The sequence below is a fragment of the Saxophila tyrrhenica genome (assembly GCF_035928015.1).
Source record: "Saxophila tyrrhenica strain CCFEE 5935 chromosome Unknown scaffold_9, whole genome shotgun sequence".
Lineage (NCBI taxonomy): Eukaryota > Fungi > Ascomycota > Dothideomycetes > Mycosphaerellales > Extremaceae > Saxophila > Saxophila tyrrhenica.
This window is the reverse complement of record NW_027041741.1, coordinates 990,530-1,017,536: the sequence shown is the minus strand read 5'-3', so window position 1 is coordinate 1,017,536 and position 27,007 is coordinate 990,530. Positions and strand designations below refer to the sequence as shown.

Genomic DNA, 27,007 nt, shown 5'->3' with positions numbered 1-27,007 from the left:
CAACCAGTACCTCGTTGGGTTTCCACATACATTGTTTTACCCTCGCAATAGACGATGCTATGGGAGACGTCGAGTCCATATCCAAAATCAGTAGGTTGCAGGTTGGCGAAAGACGAACATCGCATCGTTCAATTGCGGCACAGTATCCATGTTTGCTGTGTGTCCGAGAACAACGTCGGAGTTTTGGGCAAAGTCCTGTGGTGCTGCCGCTACGCTGTACGGCACCATATTTCTCGTCTGTGCCACGCTACATGTACTGTCCCGATCCCGTTCATAATTTGCATAGGTAGCAAGGTCTGACTTGGAGCATACCATCGAAGCTCCTGGACCAGACCCTATAGTTCTGAGAAATTGGTCGTGCTCGTTCTAGAGGTTGGCAGGGTGCGACATCGGTAACGAGTGTCGGCCCTGGCGTGAGCGTACGTATCGTCAAGAGCTGCCGCGTCAAGATTGGTCCGGGGCTCAGGTCGCGAACCGTAAGCAGATTACAACAAGGCGATTGTGTATCCACGTTTGGTGTTCGATATTGGCTTCGGGGAAGCTCGGAAGGACGTGACGCCCCGCGGGGACAAGCCGAAACGCTTCGTGCCGCTTTTCAGCCGGCAGGCTATATCTCGAAAGAGTGACTAACGGGTGTGTACTTCCATAAGACAGTAAAAGTATGCTCTAGCCGTAGGAGGTAATCGATCGAGTAAGTCTAACGCTACAGTACATTATAGTCTTCTAAACAGAGTCGATTTGTGTTATAAAACAAATTGATACTAGAAATATATAGGTGTATTAGTACTAGATATAATACAAGTGTAGTAGATAGCTGTTGTTGTCTAAAGCGGCCTTTAAGTAGTTTGTTAGTTACACGAAAGGGATCGAAGTAGTCAGCTAAGTGTTGTGACTAAACGGGCGAAGACAGCACAGCCCACAGCCGGAAAATCCTATCTCCTAGCGCCCAACGAAACTGCTCTGACGCGAAGCCTTCCTAGGGCGTTTGCCTGATCCACACTTTATCGATTGACCACACCACTTCGACGTCTCGTTGTCGCCTTGTGAACCTAGAGCACAGCAACGCGAACAAAAGTCGACAAGCCATATCGATGAAGAGATAATCCCCTTCACCACTCTCTTCCACCACCTCCACCGACAACGACACAATGTCACAAGACTTCATAGCGAGCTTGCTGGAGTTCCCGCCAGAGAAGAAGCTGTCAAACAAAGAGTACGACAAGCGGGCGAACGATTTGATAAAACACCTGAACAAGCAGTCGGATTCAGCATGGGTGAAGCATCTCAACAAGGGTAGCATCCTCGACCTGCTCAACCCATCAACCAACAGCCTGCCATACCTCTACGCCCTCGTAGCCCAAGCGAACAACGCAGGCAAGGACCGCGCGCGGCGTGACGAGGTGCTCAATCGCAGTGCCGTCTTCTTCGCCACGTTCGACCCCATCCAGGTCCGCTATGCTGGGTCTGTATTCTATGATCTCCTCACTTGGGCCTTCGACGCATACCCCAGCCTGGAGATCACCGACTGCAGCCCTCTCACCACCGCTCTGCTCCGCCTCGATCCCACCGGAGCCACCTTCACGTCTTCACATCTGCGCCTGGTCCGACTGTGTCTACACCAGGGCGTACCCAGTCAAGCGCTACCCATCCTCGACAAGAACATCACCGCCTACCCGCAGACACCACCCAAGAACCTCCCCGAGGACTACATCTGCGACGACCACGCCCACAGCAACGCCTTCCTCACCCTCAAATCTGGCTTCACTCTCCACCCACTCAAACCGGAATGGCTGCTCGAGTACTACCTCCTCGGCGCCCATGTCTACCTCGGGCAGCGCAACTTCCCCCGCGCCCGTCTCTTCCTCGAATACCTCCTCCTCCACCCCACCTCCGGAGCCGCAGCGAGCGGTCTTCAAACAGAAGCATACAAGAAGTGGCTCCTTCTCGGCCTCCTCGCACAGGGCAAAGCCTACCCGCTCCCGCACACACACAGCCAGCAAGTCATGAAGAGCGTGAAAGCAGTGAGCAGACCCTACGAAGCTCTGGTGGAGGACTTCGAGAAGCGCGCGTGGCGAAAATTCCAGGCCGAAGCAGATGTCGGACAAGGTATCTGGCAAGAAGACGGGAACACGAGCCTGGTCCGCGAAGCAATGGACGCCCTGTTGCGCTATCGCGTGCTGGATCTACAGAACACCTACGCCGCGCTGCCCGTGTCTCGCGTAGCCGCGCACCTCGAGCTCCCACCCGACTACGTCCTAAATCTGCTCGGCAGCATGCTCAACCAGAACTACCTATCCGCACACCTCACGACCACCACTTCCGACCCGGTCTTGCACTTCCATGGCTCGTCTACCTCCACCTCCCCCGAAGTCAATGACTCCGACTCCCTCGAAGCCCGCTCAAATCGCATCACCTCCCTCATCGCTGCGATCCGCGATGCCGACCGTCGGCTCCAGCTCACGAAAGAGTACATGGACGTGCAAAAGCGCGGGAAGCGAGGCGGGGCGGGGCCGGATGGAGATCTAGCGGATCAGATGGATCTGACTTACGATCCGCCTATCGGTGGATTAGGAGAGGACGAGGAAGGAGAGGGTGTGTTTGGAGTAGGAGGGAGTGGCGGGTGGCAAGGGACTGGGGAGGAGGATATTATGGAGAGGTGAACACGACTGTGAAGACTACTTGAGCAATGAGCGGCAGATTCTAAAGGATGACGAGTGATGGCTTAGCGACGGAGTTTTACTTGCTGCAGCATGTGCATAAATTAGCATTGCGGATGACGACGATCGAAATGAAGAAATGGGTGAAGCTGCAGCCGCTGAGGCAGCAATGGTCTCCAGCAGGACATCTGCTACATAGCATGAAGCAGATCAAACCACACGAGACGCTTGAAGATTAAGTTCGATCCAGGACCGACGTAAAGCTTTTCGTTGTTGAATCATCTATGCCTTGATCGTTGCTAAAGCTCGCTCACTCGCTTCCGTCATCCCCCATCACTCTTTGAAGCCGGAGGACTACGCGCCCATTCTCTCAGCGGCAGCCATCAAACTCCCCACAAACGTCACCATCAACCTGGCTCTCGCCTGCGTAATGTCCTCCGGCACCAACCAGATCGTCGCCCCCATCTTCCTCGCAATACTGATCGCCAACTTGGCATTCGCATACCCCTCTCCTTCTCCCTTCCCGGAAGCCACGAGGTCATAGTCCACATAACTCGACTTCATCCCGTTCAGCACATCGAGGAAGAAAACGCCCGTAGCCAGATTCTGATCTTTGAAACTGCGGATCTGCGTCCCCTTCCCGCCGGGTCGCGACGCCATGCTGTTGGACCACTGAATCATATCGGAGTCCGAGATCTCGCGCTTGCCCATGCGTTGCGCGAGGTTGGTGAGAGTGTTCGTGATATCCCGCCTCATCAACTGCCAGACCATCCCCAGCGTCAATGTGCGCACGCCATCCGTGATGTCAGCCCCCTGGATCCCGACGAGAGAAAAGCGGTTCTGCTTCCCGATTTCCACGGCATAGTTCGTGTTCTCCATGGCTTTGAAGCGGCCCATGCCGGATTTGATCGTGAGGTACGCTTCGTCTTCGTCCTGGCTTGCGGGCGTGACGGCGTTGGCGGGGGGTTTGTTGACGTGGCGCCAGTTTACGGAGCCGGGGATGACTTTGTCGTAGGCCTGCAGGAGCACGGTCCCGTCTTTCAGGTCGTCGAAGAAGCTGACGACGCTTGGCTGGACGTCGAGGGAGTTGAGCCAGAGCGTGAACACGCGCGCTTCGCGCTCGCCTTCGGCGTCGAAGTCTTCGATCTCCGCTTTTTCTTCTTCGGTGATGGGGTCCAGGCAAGGGTGGTTGTTGAAGAGGTTGGCGACGAAGGCGAGATTGAGCTTTGGATTGCCGGCGACGAGGGAGGTGGGGGTGAGGAACTTGCGGCAGGGTGGATCAAGGCGGTCGGAGTTCTGCAGGACTTGCTCGGCGCGTTGGTGGAGGTCGGAGGTTTTGAGAGGGTCGCGGGAGCAGGTGTTTGGTGCGAGTTGGTTGAGAAGAACGGTGTAGTTTTCGCCGTCCTTGACGTCGGTGGAGAAATTTTGGACACTGGAAAGTCTGTTAGAGGAATGTTGAGAGTTGTGCTATGAGTGAAGACGTACCGCCTCTGCCAGTTCGCATTCTTCAAGTGGTAGTTGAACCATCTCAGCAAGATCTGTTCCGGCGGCAACCGTAAGAACTGCTCCAGCGTCTCGCCATCCTCCAATAGGCGGTACAGCTCCGGGTGCAGCTTGATATCAATCTTGCCCAACAGCCCTCTCCGGATGATCTGCCAGATCAACCCCAGTATCAAATGCTCCTTCCCTTCAATGATATCTCCAGACCCAATGTTCACCACGGAGCACCCGATACCTTTCGCCGACTCAATCACGATATTGTTGTTCTCCGTCATGTGAAACGCATTCAACTTCTTAATCTTCTTCCCTTCCCTGTTCAATACTCGCTCGTCAATCGTATCCGGCACGCTGTCGTTGATGAGCTTCGCGAGCACCAGTCCATCCTTGCACGAATCGAACATCTCGAACGTGTCCAGCGGGAAAGGCAGCAGGTGTCCGATATCCGTATCACCAGCCAGCACAGCGTTGATGTGCGAGGTGAACGCCGTCCGCTCATCTTCATTGATCGTATGCTGCGAGCTCCCCGTGGCGCCCGCAACTGTGATCCTTCCACCTCCTGCTTGTCCTCCTGTACTTCCCTGACTCCTATGCTGAGGTCCAGTAGGCGTCGGCGCAGCCCCGGCATTGCCGGCATTGGCGTTGCTGAAACCTCTGCTTCTCTGCGGGCCAGTGCTCATGCGCTGCTGGGCTTCGCTCGGTTGTCGTAGCTTCGCGATCAAGTCGACGTAGTCATCCAGCTCCACTCGCCGCGACGAGTCCAGCTCGACCTCCTTGAGCGCTTGACGCACGACATCGTAGGGCTGGCGCTCGGTGTTCTGCGCGGACTTGATGGCGGTTGCTTCGTCTACGTAGCCCTTGTCGTCGGTGTCGAGCTTGCGGAAGGCGTCTGTGAGGCCGAATATGTCGGCTTGTTGGAATTGAGGGTACTTTCTGTTGTCATATGTCAGCGATGTGTAGCTGAGGTCAATGGTCGAAGGCGTACTTCTGTAGCTTGAGGACGTTCATGGTGGGCGAGTCGTGGTATGTAAGAGGAAGAAAGACGCACTGCTAAGAACAGAAAGTGTCTCTCAGCGCATAATGTCGATGCCTGATGTCTCGTCGTGTGCACAGCCGCGTAAAAAGTTTGGGTGACGTTGCCTTCGTCAATCAGCGGAGCGGCAGAAGGCGGGCGCTGGCGGGGCAAGAAGTGGCGCAGCCCTGCTTGGCGGAGGCGTCGGAGCATGTGACTGAAGTGAATGCGAAGAATGCGACGAAAGACGAGGGTAATAACTCCCGTTCATTGATACACGAAGGGCGACAGCGATGGCGAAGGTCCTACTCGAAAAGGTCTTCATGCCCGCTATGCTACCCATGCCTCAATACCACCAGCGCCGGCGCTAGAATCAAATCTCCTTCGCATGCGTCAACTGCATTCAACCTCAAATGTTCAGACCAGCGCCCTTCTCCGTCTGCGCTTTGCTAAATTGATATATCATGCCTAATACACCCGCGTTCTTCCCAGCGACATCGTCGCCCTCGTCGTTGTCTGTGTCGCTCTCAAGCACGTCCTTCGAGTCCCCACCACCAATGATGGCGTCTTGGAGATCGCTGTCCTGCGCCATAAGTCTGCTCTCCGTCATGCCGGGCTCTGCCTTACTAGGAGTTGCTTGAGAGGACGGAGGTCTGCGCTGCATGGCAGCATGAGATCGACTGGCTTGCTGCAGCGGCGAGCGTGCCGATCGCGAGGGCTTCACCGCTTTCTGGCCCCTTCCAGCCGGTGGACTCAAAGCCGATTTCACGACAGCCGTCCCCTCCTCGCCATCACCCTCCCCCATCATCGGCGGCCAAGCAGGCGGCGGCTGCCACCCCCTCTGTCCCCTCCTCTTCCCCTCCCTCGCATGATGAGCATGACTATAGTACTGCATGAAGTTCTGCACACTCGCCTCCATCTTATCATCCTTGCACCCAAAATACTCATCCCGCAACCCATCCGGCTCGCGCCGTTGCAGCGTCTTCGTCGGATCCTCCACATTCAGATCCTTCTTGAACCCAAATACCGCGAAATTACATTGGTGCCCGATCCCGTCGACATGCACCGTCTGCTCGCGGAAGAAGTCGACGATGCGTTCGCAACGGCTGTTAGCGTTGCGGAGGAGGATCCAGGGGGCGACGATCAGGGAGAGGATTTCTTCGACGAAGATGAGAATTTTCATCTGGTACATTGCGGAGAATTCGGAGAGGACTTCGTTGCTGTGCAGGCGGCCTTTCCAGTGAGCGGGCATGTAGTGTGTATACAGTAGCACTTCTCTGAGATGCAGCACGGGGTCGTGGACTTCGTTTTCATCTGGTAGAGCACCGTGCGCTATGCCGAAGATGCCGACGAAGACTGTGAGCCAGAAGAGCGCAGTGCGGCCGGGCGTGACTTCGAAGCCGAGGAAGAGCTCGGAGTCCCAGACGGAGAACATACCCAACACCGCTGCTACCGCCCCGCTGACGAGCGCGACAAAGCGGCAGAACTGGTCCTGTTTATCCTTTGGAAACTGCTTGAGGTAGTCGTTTGCGAACGGCATGGCTTGCCGGAGGCGGCGCTGGAAGAGATGTTCCAGCTCGTTGAACTCGCGGATCTTCCACTCGGCGAAAGGAGTAAAAGAGCGCGCGCTGAGGCGGGAGGGGTTGCGGGTGAACTCTGTATAGTAGCGGAAAAAGTACATCATGCAGAAGCGGAGGATGTTGAAGGGAGCGATGAGGACGCTAGTCAAAGCGGCAAATTGGAGACGTCGACTCAGAGCGGTGACAAGAGCGCGTCGGTTCCTGACGTCCAAGCAGAAAGGCCGAATGCTACCGCGCTCGTCGAAGATGAAGTTGGTGAGGCAGAAGTCGATGCACCATTCGAGGCTCTTGGAGTAGAACTGGCGGCTACCGACGAAGGGGAGCGGCAGGGTGAAATCGAGAATTTCCTTGTTGTAGAGCGCGACGTAATAGTTGTCCTGGCGCATGAGGCGGTTGGCAACGGTCTCAGCGTTAAGTCGTTCCTGAGGTCGTTTGTATCCGACAATGTTTTTGGTTGCTGCAGTCAAATTTGCGGTGGCAATGTTCGAGCTCTGCACTTTCACCAGGCCCTCAACTACCTTAATCCAGGAGACCGTCTGAATGTCCGTGTCGGTGATGCCGAGGACGTGTAAGTAGAAGCGCTGCATCTGGAACAGTCGCCGTATGCCACGAACGTGCGTTGCTACTCTCGACAACCAGTAGACAATGAATACGAACAGTGCTGCATTCTTGAACCAAGAAGCGTTCTTCATGCATTTCGGTATCACAATATCCGAGGTCATTCTGCTTCCTGGCACCTTCGAGTAATCTATGCAGGTCGTGAGGAACATGGCAAAGCTGAAGATGAAGAGCTCGGTCATCAGACTGATCGCTCTGGACAGTAGGATCGACCAGACGCCATGCTCGACGTAGTACTGGTAGACCTCGAGCAAGAAGGCGTCAAGATTTGATGCATTGGCGTAGAGCCACATTGCATCCACTTCAGGATCAGCCTGAGGAGCTGGAGCAGTGTTAGACCTGGTCTGATATTGCCGTGATACAGGCCTGGGTCGGTCCGCATGCAGTCCATGTGTCTCTTGCGCTGCCTTCCACTGTGCTTCTGCTCTTGTTCTCGGATCTTGATCTGTGGGTCGGGATGATGCCCTGTTCGCAGGTCCCTCGCCCTTGTCGTCCAGTATCAAAGACTCCGGCACATCATCGTCCTCATCAATCCGTCTGTTTCTCCGGCTATCGAGCCATTTTGGACGTATGCGCTCAAGAACTGGTGATTGCTGTGCTGAAGGCTGGGTTTCAGGGCTTTGTTGTGTCTGATCTGACTCCTCATCGTTCGCACCTTCGAGGAAGATGCGGTCTGGATAGTCATCTTCGTCGTGGAATGTATCCTCGTGTCGGCCGTGTGATTCGATGTCTGTTCGTCGGTGAGGAGCGCTTCGCATACCCTCGAAGACGGATACATCTCCTTCGGCCACAGGTAGTAGCCTGGAGAGTACCCTTGAGGTCATCATCTTGACGAGGTCGACGAGCTGCTACCGGTGCCGGTGTTGTGGAGTCCCAAGGGCTCACTGTTCAACTGATGTCGTCGTAGTATTTAAGGGATGGGGATCTCATCGTGTTCGGTTCCGGCCTACGTTATTGAGTTGGTTAGTATGCCATATTAATACTGCTCGTGAGTCTTCCAGATGAAGGCAGCATCGCGTGTTGATACTGTCACATGTCAAAGTAGCGTGACTAACGACGGCTGCGGGGGCGGAAGAGCGGTCGAACCCGTGCGCTGAGCTCGAAGGGGGCGGAAGTGAATGCAACTCTCGCCTTGCGCCTTCTCTTCAAACCGATGCAACTATGCTGCAGTGCCATATAGGGAAGCCTTTCATATTTGAGCCTCTCCGCACACGAGGACAACTTTGTGCCGGCTCATTCTCACAACTTGACGAGAGCTTCTGAAGACTCATGCGTTTGCTCAGCTGGCCCTCGATGAAAGAGGCACGATGGTTGATCATCACTGCAAGGTCCTCAGGAGCCTCTCAAGCTGGCAGGACATCTTCCAGCAGCTTCTGCCCAGTCCCTTAGAACGGAGGTGGCCTTCAGGTGGAGCCCACAGACTCCGCCCGCGTTCGCAAGCATGATCACTATCAGATTTCATCAAGGCTATCTTCAAGGGCTCCAAAGACACCTGTTCCGGTGTCGTAATCGCAAGCTCAGCTGCGTTTTCAATATCAGCCCAAATCTGCAGCAAGCGATGATCCACACTCGCTGTGCTGCGCGCTGCCGCGAGGGCCGCGAAGGATTCCTTCCTTTTATTACCGTCACAAAACTAGGACCAGAAGTCAAGCTCAGCTGAAGCCGTGCCAATAACCTTGTCTTCGAGCTTGTCGATCCCAGATATGCTCCTACTGGTCAGAATGCGACCAAGCTGCACCTTGAGCGTGGCTTGGGCTGAGCCGAGCGACATCGCAACTACTCTACAAGGCAAGCGTTGCGCTCTGCATCTGCACACAGAGCGGCGCACTCCGCCAGCTCCAGTCATATCGGAATAACTGCTCGGCCGATGCGATGAAGTACCCAATCAGACGTCCGTCCTCTCCCAGCTGGTGGCTTTGGACATTGCGTTTTCCACATGGTGTCCCTGTAGGCCCATCTCTTCCGTTCAGCCCTGCGGCACACTGCAAACAGCGCGCACTGCCAGCATGGATAGCTTGATACAATCAACAAGGTAGGTCCAAGAATAACGCATGTAGGTAGCAGGCTCTATACATATGTACCCGGCACCAGCTCGTTGCGGTGTCCATCAATACCGACATCTCCACCTCAGTTCACTCTGCTGGCCTTCTCTTGCTGCTCTAGCTCCAACAGCTTGTCCTTTCGATGGCCAAACACGACTGCCCCGTCCCCAAAGGCGCAGAAAACTATGGCAAGCGCGGCACATCATGGCATCCAATGCTCTACTTGTCCTTGGCTTGTCTTGGAGCGACTACAGCCATCTCGATTTCTCTCATCTTCCAACATCTACGACGGTATCGGGCTCCTAAGGAACAACGACAGATCATTCGGATCATCTTCAGCGTGGTCGCGTACTCTCTGGTAGCCTTCTTCGAGCTATTTCAATACGAAGATGCAGAGTATCTCGATCCACTGGGCGATGTGTATGAAGCATTTGGGCTGTGGTAGGTCTTTCGCACCAAGACAGACAGACAAGAACAAAACTGACCACACAAAGCGCGCTCTTCCTCCTCTTCATCCAATACGCCTCACCAAACGGCACCTTCGACGAAGCCACCTTTGACGCTGTCAAATCTGGCGAAGATATCGCGACGACTTTCAACTGGCCGAAGATTGCATGGATCTTTGTCTTCCAATACGTAATTGTCGAAGTCCTGTGTGTTGGAGTGCAAGAAGCCACCCAGGCCGCTGGAGTCTTCTGCATGAATTCACTGAGCCCACAATTTACTCACCTCTGGATCGAGATCATTGAGAGCATCTCCATTGGTGCTTGTGTCCTCGCCATCGTCAAGTTCTATCAACGCATGAAGACAACGATGAAGGCTAAGCGTGGCCTTTCCAAGATTGCGATGTTCAAGGGTATCGTGTTTATTCGATTTGTTCAGCAGTGGGTGTTCTCGTTGCTGTTGCAACACGATGTCATCAAACCTGGTCCGGCGTTCAGCTATAACGATATCCTCTACGGTATTCCGGCGACAGCGACGTGTGCCGAGATGGTGCTGTTTTCGTTGGGATTTTGGTAGGCGACATCGAGTATTCACGACGTCGTAACTTTGCTAACAACGTCGACAGGTACTCTTTCAGCTCCTCCGAATACAGCAGCACCGCAAAACCTCACGTCCGCCCCTTGCCAATGTGGAAAGCCGTCCTCGACGCCCTCAACCCGACCGACTTTGTCCTAGGCGTTGTTAGGATTTTCCCTCTCTGCATGCAAGTGCGGAAGACAGGCGACTGGAGTGCGTACCGTGCATCGACAAAGAAGCAAGGTCTAGCTGGCGCCATACGCAAAGGCAGAAATCGGTACAAGAACCGCGGCCAGGACCGGTATCAGGAACTCGATCAGGGTACGCAGAATCTGACACGGCCTACGGAGAGTCACCAAAGCCAGGACTTCGGGCGGCCGTCTATGAGTGGTGGGCTTGGAGGCCAATGTGTGTACCAGCCGCCTGGTGCTTCGCCTCCTGGAGACGAAGGTAGTTACCTGACAGGAGGGCTGGACGGGAGCGGACATCGGAGAGCAGCGTCGCAACAGTATTTGATGGCTGATCATGCGTCTCCTGGACGGCCTCGGGCTTCCTCGCAAAGCTCGTTGATGGCGGAGTCGCAGCCACCGCCCGGCTACTTTAAACCTGGGCAGAGGTATGATCGATCACGTTCTCCATCGCCAAGTCCGTTTGCAGGAGCGCCAATGGGGGGAAGAGAGATGATATGAACAGAGTGCATTTCGCAGGCACTGCTCGCTGTTAATAGTATGTACAGAAATGAACACGTGTCTACATCATCGTCCTCCTACCAATCCCACCCAGCAGCGTTCTAACGCCGCGAGACGCGATCGACAAGCACGGCCAGCTTTGGAGCGTCTTTACCTTGTCAAGTCACGGGTTGTACGCGAGCGTAATCTTCGTCACCTTCATCACGGCATCCGTCTTAGGGGGCCCAAGCGTCCAGTAAGGGTCTCCGTTGACCCAGTTGTTGATGAGGAACGCAGACGGCTCGGTTGGGACGTTGGTCGTGAATTCGTACTGCAGTTCGCCGTCGAGGTAGTATTTGGTCGAGCCGGGGGACCAGTCGATGCCGTATTCGTGGATGGCGGAGGTGATGTCGGATGGAGCGGAGCCGTACTTCATGGTGTCTTCTTGGCCTTGGGTGGCTTGGTTGGTGTATCTGGGAAGGTTAGTATGAAGCCTTCCGGGTTTGGTGTTAGGACGATCTTACTGCAGCTCTCGGCCACCGCTTGGGGAATCCTTGTTGGAGAACGACTCTGGGTCGGTGACGAACTCGATGTCCTGCTCCTGGCTGTCGCTCTCGTAGAAGAAGAATCCTATTGGACCGTTAGCGCAGTGCACTACAACGTCAGACGGAACGTTGTCCATACCATTGACCACACCAGCCACTTCCGTCAACTGTGCCTCAACACGAACGCTCCCGTACAACACTGAGAACGTAGCGACTTCAGCAGACGAGATGGTCTGTTGTCCTTGCTGTCCACCAGGGACAGTCAACAACATCGCTCCATCCTGCACGACGACATTCTCCGCGTCGAACCTGTGGTTCAGCAGCCCTGGTTTGTCCGCGTCCACTTGCCAGGTGGAGGCAGTCAGACCGGTAGGCAAAGTGTTGCCCGTGAACTCCCAAGTCGTAGTCGCGGCGTAGCCAGCCTGTCGCTGTTCCATCGCAGGAGCAGCAGCCGCGAGGCCCACGCAGAGGGCCGGAAGGATGGTGGAGGAATACATGTAGAGATAGCGATACGAAGGTACCGGAAACAAAGATACACCAAAAACAATAGAGCTGAAAGACTGACCAACAACATGCAAGAGACAGCACTGTACTTAACACTACTCCCAAGCCCTCCAGCCCAACATCGTCAATGGAGCTTGTTGGAGTCTGAAGCGAAGTCGAAACGGATTTTCGCTAATTACCTGAGCAAAACCCGGATCGACGTGTCGTGGCGGCGTAGAAGACACCGTGGAGTCGTATGGACACGCCCCATTGCCGGCTCGTACAGATGCTGCGTCGTGCTGTTGAAGCGGAGATGCCACGCGATTTAGCAGAGGTGTATCATCGCTCTCCTGGCCTGCCAAACGAAGCAAGATGAACGAGGAACAAGCGTTTTCGTCTCACGACCCGAGGGTCTGAAGGAAGAGATGAGTGCTCGAAATAGTGCTGAAACCCTGGCAAGTCTGGTCGGGGCTTCAGGGGGCCAATCCTTCGTTTCGGCGGGGAGACGATGTGACTGCAACGCGATAAAACAACTAGGATTGTGGTTCTTGTATGTAGCATTGGTCTTTTCAGTTTTGCGAAAGTGATGAATGTTGCAATGTCTTCACGTGAAGAAGTGTTGCGGCACGTGAAGGCGTCTCGGAGACGTGTTGTTGGTCGCCGGGCTAACGACTTCAAAATAGCGGGAGTCTCATCATCGACTTTGACAACACGGTAGGAGGTAGGTCGGCGTGAAGGAGTCCATCTTTTGGCTGTCATATTGTTCTTGCAGGCCACACCTGTCCCGGCATCGCGAACACAGACGATGCTGTGATCTGCCATCAGGCGTCTCCTTACGAAGCAGTTGACTGTATCTCACCAAGCAGCAAGCAAGCATCAAGAGGCTCAAGTCCAGAATGCCTACATCTGCGCCCAAACCCGCCAAACCGAAGATCTCGCCGTCCTGGGATGCCTTCAACTCCAGCGCGACTGGCCACCAACGAGCAGACAACAGGCTGGGCGGCAGCACTTCGTGGCGCAAATCGCGAACGCTGAAGCTACACCAGCAGTTCTATGGAGGCGCTGGAGGCGGGAAGCGGGTATCGGATACTGTGGGAGCGGGCAGTCTTGACTTTGGAAAAGATGGGAGGACGGAGAATGGTGGATGGGTGAAAGGGGCGTCTGGGCTACGGAAAGGTGGGCAGCAAAGCATCCTGGACGCTGGAGGTGTGAAGGTGGAGAAGGACGTCGAAAGACCCGCGAAGAGAGTGAAGACCGGGCAAGTAGATGACGAGGCTACAAAGGTTACGAATCCATTTACGCCGTTCAAGAGGGAGGATGGAAGTATCCGCGAGGCCAGCTGGACATCGCATGAGACTTCACCATCTCATCTGTTATCGCCCATCAACTCTAGCAACACGAGCCAGACACCTACGGTAGAGGAAACCGCAGAGGATACTGGCGAGAATGAACTACCACCACCACAGATCTTCGCAGGCCTCGTTCTCTACGTCAACGGCAACTGCGGTGAGGATATATCAGATCACAAACTCAAGCGCATCTGGTACGAGCACGGCGGGCAGACGTCAATTCACCTAGCAAGACGTACGGTCTCTCACGTCGTCATTGGCCGGCCGAACAGCAACGGCGGCTCAGGTGGTGGACTGGCAGGGAGCAAGATTCAGAAAGAGGTGGCTAAGAAAGGTGGACCAGTGGTGAAGTTTGTGACTGCTGAATGGGTTACTGAGAGCATCAAGGCTGGCAGAAGACTACCTGAGTCGCGGTTCGCGGCTCTGAGCTTCGCGCCACAGGGCGTGACGAGTGTTGCCAGCATGTTTGGGCAGAAGACGAATAGTCCTGCGCAAGCTTCGAAGGGGAAGGGATGACGTTGGTCTTGGCCTGTTTTTCAACCCTCTTCCTCGCAAGGCTCGACTGGAATCTCCGCGCTCTACGCACTTCCTCATACCCTGCCGCATGTTCCAATGCACTGCGATATTGATGAGCATTCTGGAAAAGCTTTGCCAAAAGTCGCCATCCACCTGTCCTCCACGTCTAGGGCTCAGAAGCATCCCGCGCGACAAATCAAATTTCCATCCGCTCAATGCCAAGTTTTTCGTTGGGGATGGCATCGGTACGATCTGATCGTGGTGGTCGAGCTTGAGACCATCGCGCAGAATCCAGGGTTGCTTTCGTCGTCAAGACCGGATCCAAAAGGTTGCCAGCGCAGCAGACAATCTTCAGACCACCGCAGCAGTGTACGTGGCCACGCTGACAGACTTGATCTTGTTCTTCCACTGACACGATTGTTAGTTAAATAGCTTTCAGAATCCTAATCGAACACACTCACGCCTTGAAACTGTGCCCATGCTCGAACCGCGATCCGATCTCCGTTCTGCAAGCTCGCCACCCACTCACGCTCGTTCTCGTCTTCTGAGTCCACAGTCCATTCGATGATGGTGGTTCTCATTTCGCGGCTCGCAGCAATATTCCTCATTATCTGCCGCTCAGCATCAAGAAACTTGTCACTGTCAGACTGGTCCTCGAGCGCGAGCTCCACGACTCGTTCATCGATCAGTGTCTCCTCACTCCGTTCACAGTGATGGACCACGCCGGCGGTGAACCATGTCCAACTGGCGGAACGATCGTCCGCCCACCCTTGATCGCAGCTCTGGATGGCGAAAACTACCTTGCGCACAGGGTGCTTTAGTCGTGCTGAGCTGTTGATTGGCGGTGTCAAAAGGCACAAATACGGTGCATTGCGCTGTGTTATGGAGACCGGATGGTCGTTCTTGATGCTAGACGCATGTCGTTGGAAAAGCCCGGCATGGTGGAGAATCGCAGGAACGACATCTGGCACCAGCTTCTGTCGGAGCAAGAACGTGATGTGGTAGATGTTCCGGAGTTGATCCGCCGGAGGCATGGGTTGCTGGTCGTCTGCTGCTGCTGTCGTGCTCGGTGGCGCCCCTTCTCTCGCTTCGAGACCGCTGGTGCGCGCGCTACGGTTTAGCCAAGCAAAGAACCAGGCGAGGCCAAGGAGGCCTATTAGTAAGGTAATCATGCTTTGGTGCCTGCGGTGGATCTCACTCCGCTGGGAGTATTAGATCTTGTTTTGTTGATCAGGCTTCAGGTTTGGGGAGCACCAAGGAAGGCCTTCCGTGGACCGTGGAGTCGAAGCTGCTCGGATTCAATGATACCTTGCTCGGAGGCAACAGTCCGCGGCTCGACCTTGCCAACTCTGACTGCCTTGCTCGTACTGATCCTGTGAGGTAAGTGGCGATGGAGAAAACAGCCCAACTCGAGCTGTCGCGAGTTCTGTCCACACCGCTTGCGTCAGGTCTGCTGACGGATGCAGCTCTTATTAGCTTACTGTAGCTCTCCAAGCCACCCCACTCGCATTTCGAACCGTCCAAAGGCGTGTCTTTTGACAGCCAAGGCAAAGCAACCATGTTCTGGAGGCGAGAAATGATGCGAGCTTTTGCAGCATGTAAGCCAGATGCAGCTTTCTAGTCGGCGGTGGTTTTCTACGTTGTCTGCTGGACTACTGTCATCCGAGTAAACATGGACGACCTTTCAGCTCCTGCGGCGCGCTTGACCTGCGAAGCAAAGCCACGAGAAGATAAAGAGGAGTGTCCTGCGCATGTCGAAATGCAGCACGAGCTGTCCGAAATCGTTGATTTTGAAGAAACTCAGAATGGCACCTCACGAAGATCAGATCGCCCCACCCGACCTTGGCGAATACAAGATAGACACCAACGTCTCGCCAGCAGCTGGATCACATGAAAATGCAATCGCGTCTGCTTGCTCTGAAGATGCCACTATCGTTGGGTCGCCAGCCGAGGGGAAGAAGGAGGACACGTTACATTCGCCAGAGAAGCCAGCGACTGTCCAGGTGGCCGAGCTCAATCAACCTCTTACACACCAGATAATTAAGCCGACGTCGTGGAGACCTTCATTACTCCGTGCGGGCCCTATCAGTGGGCTGTTAGCCCTCGCCTTTGGGGTGCTCCAGGTCATTGCCGCGCACCTCATTCTAGCACTATCAGATGGCAAGCCTGTTGATTCCTGGCGCTACCAGCCCAGTGTGTATTTGGCCATCCTCACAGCAATCTCAAATAAAGCGCTGGCATTTGCAGTCGTCCAAGCTACTGTAGTCAGGTTCTGGCTTGATGCACTCAATGGCACAACCATTGGACAGCTTCATCGGGACTGGCTTGTGGATTGCATGTTTACCAAGCAATATGCTCTGGTCGCCACTTTAACCTCCTCGCGCTCGCATGCATTTGCACAAACCTCGTCGGTGAGTTCTTCACAGCATCCTTACCTTCCCAGTTTTAGCCTCGGGGTTGATTCTGGTTCAAGACCGTGCTGAAAGTGCTACAGCGATTGACGGCCCCTTACTTCAACGAGCCTCTACTTTGACGTCGGCAATTACCAGTGGCCGAGTTAATCTGGTCATCGACCTCGCACCCGAACTGCCCTCGTACATGACTGGCGCTACTCATTACCCTGGCAACACCAACTATTTGGACCTGGACGACAGCTTGAAACCTGTCGTAAAAGACTATGGAGCTGGCGCGCCGATCAAATTGAGCAACTCAGCAGGCTGTAGCGGAAAGTGCAGTACCACGGTGCTCGCTCCAGCCTTCGCTGAGTTGTCCTGTCCTTCCAAGCAAAGCTTGTACGACTTTTCCACTCCCATGACAGTGAAACAAATGCAGTCGTTCAACCAGACGGGCTTGCCTCCTTCTGACCGCGCGATTTTCCAGGTCTACCACTCGCTCTTACCAGGATCGCGCGAGAGCATTACATTCCACACAAAAGTCGTGCAGCAGCCAAAAGATGGCAGCTGTGCGACATATGTGAATACAACTTCTTGCTCTCTTCGCTCGGCGATCGGACGGTACCCTGTCGAAATTCAAGATGGATACATCAGCATAAAGGGCCCTCCTGTTATCATAGCAGAAGCAAACAATACTGCTCTAGACAACAGCACCATTGACAGACTACATCTCTACAACGAAAATACGCAGATGCTCAAGACTACTCTTTCCGGCGTAGCTATCATTGCCAACACCCGGTTCTATTCGGATGTGTATCTGGTTCAGTGGCCAACAGCCCTGCTACCTCAATTGGTCACTGTGGGATCGGGATGGTTTACCTGGCTGCAAGGTTGGTTTAATACTGGCAACGGCTGCATACCCGACCTTGGAGACCCAAGAGACGAGATAATACATCAGCTCAATGAGCTGATATTCAGGTTCGGCGTACACTATGGATCGACTATGGAAGCACGGGAGCTGGGCTCTTTAATGGACAATGGTTTGGAAGTAAGGCAAGCCGTCACTGGTACTATTGACGAGCGCACGGAAGTCTTTCAAACAGAGTTGAAGTTCTTCGCCGCCGCTGCAGCCGTCGAGCTCTTCACCATCGCGGTGATATTGTGCACGTTTCGGGGCTACTGGAAGCTTGGACGAGCTACCAGTTTGAGTCCTCTCGAGACCGGGAAGGTACGATGTTACGTACTTACGAATGTATCTCGCGATAGCTGACTACTTCTCCTCAGGCTTTCGATGCTGCTGCGCTCCGTGATGCTGGATCCAATGACAATACGCGGGAGATCGAACTACTTCTCGGAGATCATCACATCCAGTACGGGATCCTCGAGAATGAGATGGAGTACACTGCCGCATCCCGCTATCTTCCTGCGGAAAAGCTGGGTATGACGACTGGTGCGAATGTCCATAGGCCAGTCCCGCAGCATTCGGCTGAGAGTAATGGCGTCCAACTCTGGAGGACGAGACTAAACGCCCGGAGACGGCGAGCTGCAAGCCATGGACCTGTGGTGGACTCGAGGGCCCGACAGAGTGTCTAAATGCATGCAGGGAAGCGGATGCTCATGGCAAGGTCGCGCGGAATTGCAAAGCGGCCGTCAAGCTGGTTTCACGTGCTCACGTTTTTGTGCTTTGACTCATCTTGGCATGTCACACAACACCCACTTTGCGGCTTCCCGCTGTTGAGCAAGGTGAAATTCCCCTCCAACATCTCCAAGCCCACCACGAAGTCGTGACACCAACCATGGCGACGCTCGCCCACTTGCCAGACTCGCCATAGCGGAACTTACATTCTACGTTCTCGCCCTGTTCTTCACCCTTCGCATAGGCTTCCGCCACCACCATGTCGTCTGGCCTCAATTCGGCCTGCTTCTCATCACTCTCATCAGCAGCCTACGGATCGCTAGCGCCTCGATGCTGCTCTACGCCGAGACACACTCCGATTCCGCAGACGACATTGCCACCTCTGTTGTGGTCATCGGAGTCTGCATCTCATCGTTGCTCCTGAGTCTGCTTTTCGGGGTACAGCATCTCGTCAATCTGAGCATGAAAAGAGCACACCAGACTGCCGGCACATGGCATATCATACTTCTCCGCTGGACTGCCGCTGTCGCGCTAATCGTCTCGATCGTGGGCGCCGTCAAGATCTCCACATCAGTATACGAACCTTCAGGATATGAGTCCCTGGCATACAAGTCCTCAACATACGAGTCCTCAGTGTGCGACTCGATCGCAGCCGGTCGCCGCGAACTCGAAGCTGCGAGTGTATTGTACCTGGCCGTATATCTCGCTCTCGCCACTTTGATAGTACTGCAGTATCTGAACAAGGCAAGCGCGCCAACGGAGGAGCGGAAGTACCTAGCAGCTGGCGTCGCCGCCTTGCCTTTCATCCTGGTGCGCATGATCTACTACATCATCGGGGCCTTCTCCAGTGCAGGCAGCATGTACATGTCAGCGTTCATGGAGTTTGCAATGGAAGCAATCGTGGTAGTGATCTTCATGGCGGCTAGCTGGATGGCACTGAAGAAACCAAGATATGCAGGTGCAGAAGGTCCGTCATTTACTGCGGCAACCGGTCAGGAAGAGATGGAGAGCGGGCATAAGCCAGAGAGCTCAGGACCGCTACCGCAAGAGCAGTGCCAAAATCAAACATCGCGCGGCATTGGTGAGGACGGCAAGTGAGCAGGGGGCTTGAAGAGCTCATGAAGCGGCGGCGTTCGTGATACGAGTCCATCTGCACCAGCGCGCAAGATGAGACGCTATCATCCGGCAAGGCAGGGAGCAGGATGGTTGTCGCAAATCGTGAGGTACGAGTGCTTCATCACAAACGGTCAGCGTACACCCAATTACAGCACAAGAAACATCCAGACTTCACTTGTTTCAACGTTTTACGAGCATGCAGCTTCTTCTTACGTGCAGGCGGTCCTTTTTCTTCTTTCTCATGGCAATGAATCCGCCGATATCGAGGGATGTCATTGGATTGTATTGGGTTTTGCTGCTCTTGCCCGATAATGGATTGTCGGACTTTCAGCTGGTCAACAAGACTCAGCCTTGTCGTGCGACATGCCGCTTTTGGAAACCACTGCGCTGTCTCAACAACTTCTCTTCAACTAGAGGTAACCACGTCTACAGAGGTTCACAATCACTTGCGTCCTTTTGTTTGGCTGCGCATTCAAGAATGAGCCTCTTGTCCAAAGGCAGGCCCCATTGCGCTCTCTCGCACAGCCACTCGACCCTACTAACAGCCAGACTTTTCTCATCCTATTTGGGACACCAGGATGTCAATGCAACCGCAGCAGACAGACATTACACTGGCATGCTGGTCCTTCGAGATGTCGTATAAATAAAGGCCAGTGGTCTCCAGATGTAGGCTCATACACTTCAGTCACTCTCACAACACAAGCATTCACAAGACAACCATCACCCACCTTTCTACCTTGTCCTCTACTCCTATTAGGACATCAAGCACATCTCGGCGAAGCTTGTCTTTCTAGACTTTCCACGCAACGCTTTCCCATGTCTCCTCTCCAACCAAAAGGCGGCCTGGCCGCCGCTCAAGTCGCCTTTTTCGCACCCGCCCTCCTCATCTCAACCTACATCGTCTTCCGTCACGGCCTCCGTCGCCAACTCGGCTGGCTCTACCTCGTCTTGCTCAGCATCCTGCGCCTAGTCGGTGCCTCAGCGACTCTATGGTCGGAAACACAGAACGATTACTCGAAAAGCATCCTACAAACGGCCTTTATCACCTCTGCAGTCGGGACGGCGCCACTGTTGTTGGTACTGCTCGGGTTCATGCAACTAGTCAACAAGGATATGAAGACCGCTGGATCGGCTGTTGGCATATGGGTCTTCCGTGGCATCCATCTGCTTTCGCTTGCCGCGCTGGTACTCGCCATTCTCGGCGGCACAGACATCTCATCCACAATATCCAGCACCGTCTCACTGGGTCACACGCTCTTGAAAGCCGGCAGCATCGTCTTTCTGGTCATATACCTAGCTCTCGCCGCTATTACGTTCCTGACCTTCTCCCGGAAATATGCTGTCTTGACAGAAGAGCGCAAACTCGTCGACGCCGGACTAGCAGCTCTGCCCTTCCTCCTGGTCCGGATCATCTACACCGTCGTCGTCTCGTTTGCTGGCAAAGGCAGCATCTTCTACCTCTGGAACGTCAACGTCTACGTCTCGGCGTTCATGCAGTTTCTAATGGAAGCCTTTGTGGTGGTCATCTTTATGACTGCGGGCTTGCTTACCCCGAAGAGGGCAAAGACGGTTGGGCAGAGGGGTCCTGAGTACGCCAGCGTGGGCTCAGAGTACGACATGGAGAATGGCGGCCACCAAATGGGTCCGCAGAGGGTACGGCAGCACGAGCAGCAGAACATTGGTGGCTATCGACCAAGCAGATTGATTAGGAATGCGATGAGAGGGTCTTGAAGTCTGTGTACATAGAACAGACTGTCGATAGTGCTTCTGAAGTGTGCGTTAGATTGCAATTAATGAGTAAAACCGTTTCCAACACCTACGCTCGTCTGGTCTGATCTTACACTAACCAAGTGGACCCTTGTTCTGCCTTTACGATGATCACATCCAAAGACACAACTTCCCACTCGCCGTCCCCGCCCCTACCCACTCCTTAGTCGGATGCAACATCGCCACCGAAGGCACTGCCGTAATGTTGTCCCCACCCAGTTGCGCCACTTGTTTCCCAGACCCGGTATAGATATCGACGAATCTATTCATATTCCCAATCGCGAGTTTCTGAATCCCATCTTGTGGCTGTAACTGCCATTGCGCTCGCAGGATAGTGACCCATCGTCCAGTCTGGTTGTTATGCGGTATCCTGGTCGTCGGCTCCAGATCCATCGAAGTCGTAGGGTTGGAAGGCATGTTGTGGATCTTGACTGTGTCGTCGTACGACGCTGTGGCGATCTGTCCGGCAGAGTTGAAGGCGGCGTGGGAGACCGATAGCCGGCTTTCGTGCTCAGCTAGAAGCGTTGGGTGACGGTTCGCGCTCTTGCCGGTGATCTTGCGGAGGTCCCAGAGTTTGAGCGTCCGGTCTAGAGAGGCGGTGGCGAGGAGGTGAGGCGACGCTGGGTGGAGAGAGAAGCCGCCGATCTTCTTCTCGGAGAGTTGGAACAGTTCGACGGTTTCCGTTGATGGAGTGCGTAGGTCGTGCATGCCGAATGAGCCGGAAAGTGTGCTGAAGTGGAGGAGGTTGGGATCATTGCGGGAGAGTTCGACACCGGAAATGGGTTCGTCGGCGCCTGTGTCGGCGGGAGCGTAAATTTCGATAGCAGTACCTTTCTGAAGATCCAGCTTGCGGATGGAGGAGTCGTAGGATGCTGAGAGAAGGGCGTTAGGGTCATTGGGCGAGAACTGGAAAGCAGAGATCGTCCTGGTGTGGATCTTGAACGTTGATATTGCGGGCTGCATCTCATCTCCCTCCTCTTCGCCACCTTCCTCATCTTCGTCGGCGGGCTCAGCTTTGATCTTCTGGCTTGCATCAAACAAGCCCAAGTTGCCTAGCTTGTCGCCAGCGAACACCAAGACCTTTTCTTCTGTTGGGTGGAAACCTAGAGAGTATATCCGCTCGGGCGTGATCTTGATTCTGTTCGGCTCTGCCCCTTCCCACAACTCGAGCCCGCTCATACGCTCCCTCAACTGCTTCAGCTCATCGTTGCTCGTTTCTTTGATGTCCTGCGCGGTGAAAGTCCGCTCGCCTGGCTGTGCAGGTCCAACTGCAGACAGCCAGTTCCCACTTCGGTTCCATGTCTTGCCGTTGACCACGGCATCAACGAGATTGATGTCCTCGCTCACCCGTTGCCGCTTAATCCTTTGCTCCTCCCGGATTATTTCAGCATCTTTCTCTTCCTTCTCCCGGGCAACCTCAGAGTCCGCGACTATGCCTTGGAGGCGAGCTGATGTGCGTCGCGGCGCATTGGCCTCCTCCTTGATCTTCTTCTCTACGGTCTTCTTGCGCTTCTGTCCAGCAGCGGTGTTGGTAGACGAACCTTTGGGTTTCGATTTGGGCGCGATGCCAGTCTGCGCGGCGTCGAGTTGAAGTTGTTGTAGCAGTGCCTGGTTCTTTGCGATTTTCTCCTGTCGTGCGGCTTCGTAGTCGCTGATCCCCTCCTTCTTGATCGCCATTTTCGATCTATTGGTACAATTACAAAGCAAAGTTCTGGTAGTGTTGCGACCGAGTTACATGTACTCTAAATCGATGCGATCGATGATGTCGACGCGTTAATTTCGCGTCAACGTTCGGCATAAGTTCGGCTTCTGGGAAGTGCCTGCAGGAAGGCGAAGTGTGAACTTCAAGCGAAATCAATCACATGTCCCCGGATCCCAAATGACAGGTGCTACAACAATTCAAACGTGAAGATGTGCCCGACACTCCTGCCCGAGTACGATGAAGAGAATTTCCAGAGTGCGAGTCGTCCCGGTCTCTTCCAGCGTCGATTCGATCAGAATATGTGGCAACCATGGGAGTCTCGTACCTTTTCTATATCACAACGGAACCATCCTCAGGTACTACGCCCATCAGGCCGGACACCAAAGCATCGAAAACGATGACAAGAATGGATCAGGACTTGGACAAGACTCCACTCGCTCCTCAAGCCCCAGTGGCGATTCTAAAAGCCGTGATGAGGCACGCTCTGGCTACACTTCACTTGTGCCCTCCTCCATGCGGACGACAAAGGCTCGCAAGTCGAAAAGGCGGCAGGAAGAGAATCAAAAGAACACGCCTCAGAGGAGACTCGCAAACGCCAATTTTGGTGCCACCTCCTTAGATTCTCTTCTTGACTCTGCTTTGTCCAAACCCGCTCTCGATTCGCACAAATCCGCCTCCGACTCGGGTCAACCTGCTGCCGACACTACTAAACTGACTCTCGACTCGACGGACGCGGGAAACCCCATGATTCGACGAGTAGACAAGTCTGTCGGTAGTGGACACACCATAGCTGAGCGCAGAAGGCACGCACATCTCATGAACAACCAACGGCGCTTACAAGTCGTTCAAAGGATCGATCAATCTGTGCAGGCTCAAAGAGCTGTAAAGGCTGAATCAAACAAGGTCAGGCAGATCATGGAGTCGGCTGCTAGCGACCTTGAAGTTTGGTTTGTCTTCGAGCAGAGGGTCCTAAAGGTACTGAGAAATTTGGATTTGCATAGCAAAGAGGAGGCTGTGGATGAGGGGAACGTTGACTATGGCACATCAGTATCAGATGGAGGGGAGTTCGTTGTCCCAGACACGGGCGTTGCGGACGCCTTCTCTGTGCCTGCTGAGAGTCCGACCGGTGGCCATACTTTACCAACGGCACCCGCAGCAACAAAGGGCCAAACTCCTTCGATGAACGTCTCGGCCGCCCAAGCTCGAAAACTTCTCTCCAATCACATTGTCGACACCCAGAGGACAATTGCCACGAAATTTCCTTCCTCGCCTCTGAGCCTCTCGGTACTTCCCACTATTCGTGCTCTTGGAGCTGCTCCTGCAGCTTTCGTCCTATCGGCCCGTCACTGGAACGGTCATCTCAAATTTCACTTCCTTCAATATCAGGATGTAGGAGCGATGCTCGCGCTGCTTCAGCAGATGGAAGAGGAATTCATAGAGTTCGACACGACTACATTGAATCGCCTGTTGTACGCTCTAACATTTGGCAAGCGAGCACGGGAAGGTCGGATGGGTCAAGTGGCGCAGAAGATATGGACGAGCGAAGCCAGGAAGAAAGACCTCGAACAACTGCAGGAGCGGACGGACAGGCTTATTGCCGGACTGGAATCACGCGACACCGGTGAAAATGCGAACAGGGGACCGAGAATCCGTCTACAGGCTCGCGTTAATCCTGAGAACAAGAGCACCCGGGCATCTAAAAGACTGCTTGCAGAAGAAGAAACTCGCACTTCTGATTAGAGAAGAACATTCGGCATCCTTCAACGCCTCCTCCACCGTCAATCCCCAGCACTTACATCCCACAGAACCTCAAGACAACTTGGCCGGCTCCCTCGTCGCCCGATTCTCCTCCAACCGCCTCCACCTGACCAACGGAATCCTCCCCACATCACCCATCTTGATCGGATCCGCCGTGCTCAAGATCAGGAACCGTCCGCCTTCCTCATCTTTGATCTGGACCAAACGACGTTGGCGATCTCCGACGATATATGGCAGGTTCGAATTCCGCATGTGGTGCACGAGCAGTGGTCCGTGAGAGTCGCCCTCTTCATCGAGCCAGAAGTGCCCGGTGTAGGCGATGTAGTTCTTGCCGACATCCTCCCAACTGGCTCCTTTGGTGAGGCCGGGAGTTTGGAGCTGTGCGGACCTGGTGGAGATGTCAGTGCTCTGCCGGCTGGGAATGATTGAAGGAGGGTTGGGTACATGTAGCCATCAGGTGTGTACATGATGATGCCTTGGGCTTTGGGGCCCATAGGGTGGATGAAATCGGACTTGTCGTCGGGCCTGTACGCCGTGTAGGATATGAGCTCCCAGGCGCCGACAAGTTGGTCACGGAGGGAGGCCATGGTGAAGGTTTTGTGAGTTATGCTGCGGCAAGTAGCGTGAGGTTGCTTGGTTTGAGATCGATTCTCTTTTGGCGAACACAAGACAGAGATAAGGTCGTTGCTGTTGACGGAAGCGGACCTTTTGTAACTGTTCAAACGTACGTTGCAGCTTACTCCATCTGACGACTGTTGGTCTTACGGCTTCCCCGCGCAACGGCAAGACGGCAAGCGTCCGAGGATGTGTATACCTTACAGCGTTACTTTGTGATGTTGGAGGTCTCCAATCCTCCTTGCTGCTTCTTTTGATGGCTACAGGCTGCCGAGGCCGGCAAAGCTCACGAGAAGCTCGGTATACATGAGGTACACCATTATAGCAGCCGCGGGAAGGACTCTCGTGCTGACTCTAACTTTTGATCGATAGCAGTGTCTTGGGAGCGACCAAGAGGGTCTTACAATAGCGCAGCGTTTTCGATAGGATTTATCGCTTTGGAAAGATGACGGCGGTCAATATAACGGACGCTGATGTCGGTACGTATATCTCTCTCTCTCTGATCAGTCTGATAATGGACCAACAATCGAACAACGCTGACCAATATGCAACAGGCGACAAGCTCCGTGGCAAGAGTGCCATAGTGACCGGAGGTTCATCTGGCATCGGCCAGGGCATCGTGCACTACTTGACAACAGCCGGCGTCAAGGTGCTCATCGGTGACCTCCAGGAGCCATCCGAACCCATCGACGGACCGATTTTCCAAAAGACAGATGCAGGCGAATGGGATGACCTCCTCGCACTCTTCAAGCGTGCTGAGAAGGAGTTTGGTCGGATCGATATCGTTGTTCCGAATGCTGGGTTTGGTGATAGGGGTACGGTTAACACACACAAGTCTGACTGTCTTCCTGTGTTGATGTGAGCACCAGGCGACTATTTCGACCACAAAGACGACCAGGGCGACCCCGTCAAGCCAGAGTTTGCTTGTATGAAGGTGACGCTGATCGGTCAGATGTACACCGTCAAGCTAGCAATGCACTTCATGCGCAAGCAGCAGCCGCAGGGAGGCGTCATCGTGTCGACCGTCAGTCGGTCCGGTTATGACTGCCAGTCTATACCGGTGTACGCAGTCTCGAAGCACGGCATGATCGGCCTCATGCGTGGACTGAGGAACCACACACCGCACTGGAACATCCGGGTTAATTCGATCGCGCCTCATGTTACCGATACGGCGGCGGTAAGGAAGCTACCGAGTCTGGTGCCTGATCTGCAGCGGATTGGGATACCTGTGAGTACGGTAGAGGAGACTGCGAGAGCTGCGGCGTTCCTTGCGGCGGATGAAAGCTACAACGGCTGTACGATTAGTATAATGGGGAGTGAATATCGAGAGTTGGAAAGTGGTGTTGAGAAACATAAGAGAGATGTGATGGGTAATGATCCGAGGTTCGATATGAATGCTGAGCAGCAGGAGGTGATGGGTAGGTCTTGCATGGTTGCTTTGCAAGGAAGACACCGGTTCGCTGACAAGGAGCAGACAACATCTTCCCGCCGGCATCGAAGTGGTAGGCGGTCGAAGTTGGGCGGCATTATCACCATGAGTAAGGCTCGCCGTTTCGCCAGTGGCGAATAGCGGGAGCTGTATGGGTCGGAGAATTATCTTGCATGTGGCTTGAAATGTGTAGCCAGTCGTAACGATTCCAGCGTGGGGTGCAGTAAAGTATAGATACATGTACCTGATGGGGGCACAAGGCCCGCGACTTCAAGCTGTCATCAGAAACTGGTTGTGTGAAACATCCTTGCCGTAGCTCCGCCCATAATAATGAATACTTGACGGCAGATTGGTGGGAGCGCCCATAGAAAGTCACTTCTTTGCCGAGAGTCACTGCTCACTTGCCCCAGTGTCTACACCTCCTCGAACTGGACCAACTGCTCTTCCCGCCCACCGGTGCTTGAGCGACCGCAACCACTCGGCAGGGCTCACAACAAGACGGACAGCGACTTTACCACCGAGTCCCACTACTCTCGGTCGCACTCCATCCCTGTGAGACCATGTGTGTCAACGCAACGATCCGTACGTGTTTCTGCAAGTCGAG

General features: G+C 54.4%; 13 protein-coding genes across 13 annotated transcripts; 7 read left to right on the top strand and 6 right to left on the bottom strand.

Annotated features, from left to right (window-relative positions):
- Positions 1-1,148: 1,148 nt before the first annotated feature.
- On the top strand, positions 1,149-2,660 carry LTR77_006336 (uncharacterized protein; the record flags this gene model as incomplete). Its single annotated transcript, XM_064803578.1, has 1 exon — positions 1,149-2,660. One exon carries the CDS (start codon positions 1,149-1,151, stop codon positions 2,658-2,660), a length of 1,512 nt encoding a protein of 503 aa, XP_064658493.1.
- Positions 2,661-3,011: 351 nt separating this feature from the next.
- On the bottom strand, positions 3,012-5,162 carry fim1 (fimbrin; the record flags this gene model as incomplete). The annotated part of the gene is made up of 3 exons (XM_064803577.1): positions 3,012-4,089; positions 4,143-5,087; positions 5,140-5,162. 3 exons carry the CDS (start codon positions 5,160-5,162, stop codon positions 3,012-3,014), a joined length of 2,046 nt encoding a protein of 681 aa, XP_064658492.1.
- A 413-nt stretch (positions 5,163-5,575) lies between these two features.
- Positions 5,576-8,191, bottom strand: ATG9 (autophagy protein atg9; the record flags this gene model as incomplete). The annotated part of the gene is made up of 1 exon (XM_064803576.1): positions 5,576-8,191. One exon carries the CDS (start codon positions 8,189-8,191, stop codon positions 5,576-5,578), a length of 2,616 nt encoding a protein of 871 aa, XP_064658491.1.
- Positions 8,192-9,548: 1,357 nt separating this feature from the next.
- Positions 9,549-11,115, top strand: LTR77_006333 (uncharacterized protein; the record flags this gene model as incomplete). The annotated part of the gene is made up of 3 exons (XM_064803575.1): positions 9,549-9,847; positions 9,901-10,422; positions 10,476-11,115. The coding sequence occupies 3 exons, from the start codon at positions 9,549-9,551 to the stop codon at positions 11,113-11,115; spliced, it is 1,461 nt and encodes a 486-aa protein (XP_064658490.1).
- A 163-nt stretch (positions 11,116-11,278) lies between these two features.
- LTR77_006332 (uncharacterized protein) lies at positions 11,279-12,136 on the bottom strand (the record flags this gene model as incomplete). The annotated part of the gene is made up of 3 exons (XM_064803574.1): positions 11,279-11,567; positions 11,619-11,724; positions 11,779-12,136. 3 exons carry the CDS (start codon positions 12,134-12,136, stop codon positions 11,279-11,281), a joined length of 753 nt encoding a protein of 250 aa, XP_064658489.1.
- An 882-nt stretch (positions 12,137-13,018) lies between these two features.
- LTR77_006331 (uncharacterized protein) lies at positions 13,019-13,987 on the top strand (the record flags this gene model as incomplete). The annotated part of the gene is made up of 1 exon (XM_064803573.1): positions 13,019-13,987. One exon carries the CDS (start codon positions 13,019-13,021, stop codon positions 13,985-13,987), a length of 969 nt encoding a protein of 322 aa, XP_064658488.1.
- Positions 13,988-14,338: 351 nt separating this feature from the next.
- On the bottom strand, positions 14,339-15,159 carry LTR77_006330 (uncharacterized protein; the record flags this gene model as incomplete). Its single annotated transcript, XM_064803572.1, has 2 exons — positions 14,339-14,395; positions 14,449-15,159. 2 exons carry the CDS (start codon positions 15,157-15,159, stop codon positions 14,339-14,341), a joined length of 768 nt encoding a protein of 255 aa, XP_064658487.1.
- A 633-nt stretch (positions 15,160-15,792) lies between these two features.
- Positions 15,793-19,114, top strand: LTR77_006329 (uncharacterized protein; the record flags this gene model as incomplete). The annotated part of the gene is made up of 4 exons (XM_064803571.1): positions 15,793-16,180; positions 16,482-17,608; positions 17,665-17,818; positions 18,213-19,114. The coding sequence occupies 4 exons, from the start codon at positions 15,793-15,795 to the stop codon at positions 19,112-19,114; spliced, it is 2,571 nt and encodes an 856-aa protein (XP_064658486.1).
- Positions 19,115-19,948: 834 nt separating this feature from the next.
- Positions 19,949-20,863, top strand: LTR77_006328 (uncharacterized protein; the record flags this gene model as incomplete). The annotated part of the gene is made up of 1 exon (XM_064803570.1): positions 19,949-20,863. The coding sequence occupies one exon, from the start codon at positions 19,949-19,951 to the stop codon at positions 20,861-20,863; it is 915 nt and encodes a 304-aa protein (XP_064658485.1).
- Positions 20,864-21,010: 147 nt separating this feature from the next.
- LTR77_006327 (uncharacterized protein) lies at positions 21,011-22,576 on the bottom strand (the record flags this gene model as incomplete). The annotated part of the gene is made up of 1 exon (XM_064803569.1): positions 21,011-22,576. One exon carries the CDS (start codon positions 22,574-22,576, stop codon positions 21,011-21,013), a length of 1,566 nt encoding a protein of 521 aa, XP_064658484.1.
- An 841-nt stretch (positions 22,577-23,417) lies between these two features.
- LTR77_006326 (uncharacterized protein) lies at positions 23,418-24,341 on the top strand (the record flags this gene model as incomplete). Its single annotated transcript, XM_064803568.1, has 2 exons — positions 23,418-23,548; positions 23,603-24,341. The coding sequence occupies 2 exons, from the start codon at positions 23,418-23,420 to the stop codon at positions 24,339-24,341; spliced, it is 870 nt and encodes a 289-aa protein (XP_064658483.1).
- A 69-nt stretch (positions 24,342-24,410) lies between these two features.
- Positions 24,411-24,946, bottom strand: LTR77_006325 (uncharacterized protein; the record flags this gene model as incomplete). The annotated part of the gene is made up of 2 exons (XM_064803567.1): positions 24,411-24,747; positions 24,804-24,946. 2 exons carry the CDS (start codon positions 24,944-24,946, stop codon positions 24,411-24,413), a joined length of 480 nt encoding a protein of 159 aa, XP_064658482.1.
- Positions 24,947-25,419: 473 nt separating this feature from the next.
- Positions 25,420-26,480, top strand: LTR77_006324 (uncharacterized protein; the record flags this gene model as incomplete). Its single annotated transcript, XM_064803566.1, has 4 exons — positions 25,420-25,453; positions 25,529-25,789; positions 25,844-26,392; positions 26,449-26,480. 4 exons carry the CDS (start codon positions 25,420-25,422, stop codon positions 26,478-26,480), a joined length of 876 nt encoding a protein of 291 aa, XP_064658481.1.
- Positions 26,481-27,007: the final 527 nt, after the last annotated feature.